Source organism: Mus caroli, chromosome 5, assembly GCF_900094665.2.
Source record: "Mus caroli chromosome 5, CAROLI_EIJ_v1.1, whole genome shotgun sequence".
In the NCBI taxonomy this organism is placed as follows: Eukaryota; Metazoa; Chordata; class Mammalia; order Rodentia; family Muridae; genus Mus; species Mus caroli.
In genome coordinates, this window is record NC_034574.1 from 128,593,269 (window position 1) to 128,595,546 (window position 2,278).

At 50.8% G+C, this 2,278-nt stretch overlaps 1 protein-coding gene across 1 annotated transcript in view; it reads right to left on the bottom strand.

The window, feature by feature from the left end:
- Positions 1-2,278, bottom strand: part of Styxl1 (serine/threonine/tyrosine interacting like 1) — a 35,179-nt gene that overhangs the window by 5,795 nt on the left and 27,106 nt on the right. Inside the window, exons 6-7 of the mRNA XM_029477807.1 lie at positions 1,938-2,035; positions 627-739 (exon numbers count right to left, since the gene is read on the bottom strand). Of these exons, the coding sequence (XP_029333667.1) occupies positions 627-739; positions 1,938-2,035 (211 nt within the window). The remainder of the gene's footprint in view (positions 1-626; positions 740-1,937; positions 2,036-2,278) is intronic.

Sequence of the window (2,278 nt, forward strand, 5' to 3'; positions counted from 1 at the left end):
AGTTCGAGGCCAGCCTGGTCTACAGAGTGAGTTCCAGGACAGCCAGGGCTACATGAAGAAACCCTGTCTCGAAAAAAATTAAAAATATACTAAATCTCTTTAGTTATTTGTTTGTTAGAAAAGTAAACAACTAAGATACTGGCCATACAGGTGACCTGTCACCAGAGCCTGGACTGGCTGACACCCTGCTCTCAAGCTCCTGTTCTCAGCAGAGGGACCTTACTCTTGAGCACCGTGGTCTANGTGACATCTAGACTTTGGATTTCTCCTCCCTGATTCTTTTCCATCTTATCTTGAAGGTAAGACCGACCGTATGGCGGTACTGCAGTCTGAAGTCTACCTGATCCAGCTTAGACTCCCCTCCTAGGGTGCTTATGGTTCAATTCTTGCCCAGGGAACAATACTTTTTTTTTTCTTCAGATGGGATTTCTCTGTGTAGCCCTTGCTGTCTTGGGACTCACTCTGTAGACCAGGCTGGCCTCAAACTCACGGAGATCCACCTGCTGCTGCCTCTTGAGTGCTGGGATTAAAGGTGTAAACAAACCACCATGNCTGGCTTCAACCCCAAGTCTTCTGCAAGCCAGGTGAGCACTGTCACAGTGGAGCCCCAGCCCCAGGACACTTACCTTCAGCGTCTCCTCATTATAATGCATGAGTAAGGCCACCACAGCAGCAACGCTGCGGCTGATGCCCCGGGTGGAGAAGACCAGAACGACAGAGTTGAGCCTGAGGTGAAGTTCTGCAAAAGGAAGAGAGAAGGGCTGTGCATGGCACTAGGACCCTTGGTGGCCATCAGGAGACCATCCTTGTAGGCCTAGTAGCACAGGCTGTTTAGAGGCTAAGAGGAGAAAGAGACTGAAAGTTCAAGGTCAGGCTAGGCAACCCAGGGAGACACTGTCAAAAGAAAGAGGATTGTGAGTCCTACAATCTCCCCAGTGGGGGCTAGAAGTGTGGCTCAGTGGTAGAGCCCCTGCCTAGAATCCCCCAGTGAGGGGCTGGGGGCGTGGCTCAGTGGTAGAGCCCCTGCCTAGAATCCCCCAGGGAGGGGCTGGGGGCGTGGCTCAGTGGTAGAGCCCCTGCCTAGAATCCCCCAGGGAGGGGCTGGGGGCGTGGCTCAGTGGTAGAGCCCCTGCCTAGAATCCCCCAGGGAGGGGCTGGGGGCGTGGCTCAGTGGTAGAGCCCCTGCCTAGAATCCCCCAGGGAGGGGCTATGGCATGGCTTAGAGGTAGAGCACTTACCTATAGCATGTGTTCTACATGGTTGTAGACCTCAAGTAGAAAAAAAGTTTAAAAAGTGAAAGTGGTAAACTGTGGGCAAGTGAAGGATAGGGGAGGCTACTATCCCACCTCTAGCCACTGGGGCCATATTCGTACCACGCTGGCCATCAAGACCCCTGACCTGACTCAGCAATCTTGCTTCTTTTGGTCAACTCTAAATTCTGAGAATGACCGAAAGATCTGTACTGAACAGCGGATGGGCATTGCTATGGCAAGTGGGAGGCCAGGGCAGAGCCAAAAAGACACGTGAAGCATGATGGGAATCGAAGCTGGATGGGTTTAGGGGGACCCTCCTTCCCTTACTCCACTCTACTGACTAGCACTGGGCACAGAAGTAGAAAGAGAAGCATTTCTGAGGCCCCAGACCCCACAGAGGAACAGGCATCCCAAACATGGTGCACTCATGTTTGGCCAGTGTCTTCACTGTATGACTAGCTCAGAAGGAATGGCCATNTAGCNAAGGGACAATCAGATACAGTGTAGTCCTGTCACAGGGGTTGGGGGGAGGACTCCTTCTAAGCTGCTAATGTACATNTGACTGAGGCTTCTAAACAGCTGAATGTGCTAGATTTTATACTCTTTCCCAAGTCCTGGAGGTCTCAAGCAGAGAAAGACTTGTCAACACACGTGGAACACTCCCCATCAGGAAATTCTCCTTACCTATAAAGTGACAGATGTGGCGGAAATAGTTAAAAAGCAAGGAGTCTGGAGTATCCTCAAGCTTGATATGCAAGAGCTTATCTGCATTGCCTATAAAACTGAAGGAATGCAGCACAGTGGTGAGGATCTGTTTCTTCTTTACTGGAGCATTCCTTCCAGGAGGGAGGCTTCTTAAGGCTCAGGAAGTAAAAGGAACTTCCAAAGCTCAGGAATGAGCAACTTGTANGTCCCAGAAACTTCCTGAAACTTACAAGATTTACAAGGCCCTTCCCCAAGCTATACAGGTAGTAACAACTGCAGGTGAGAGGAGACTCTGGCCTGAGGAGCTGTCTGTGAGTCAT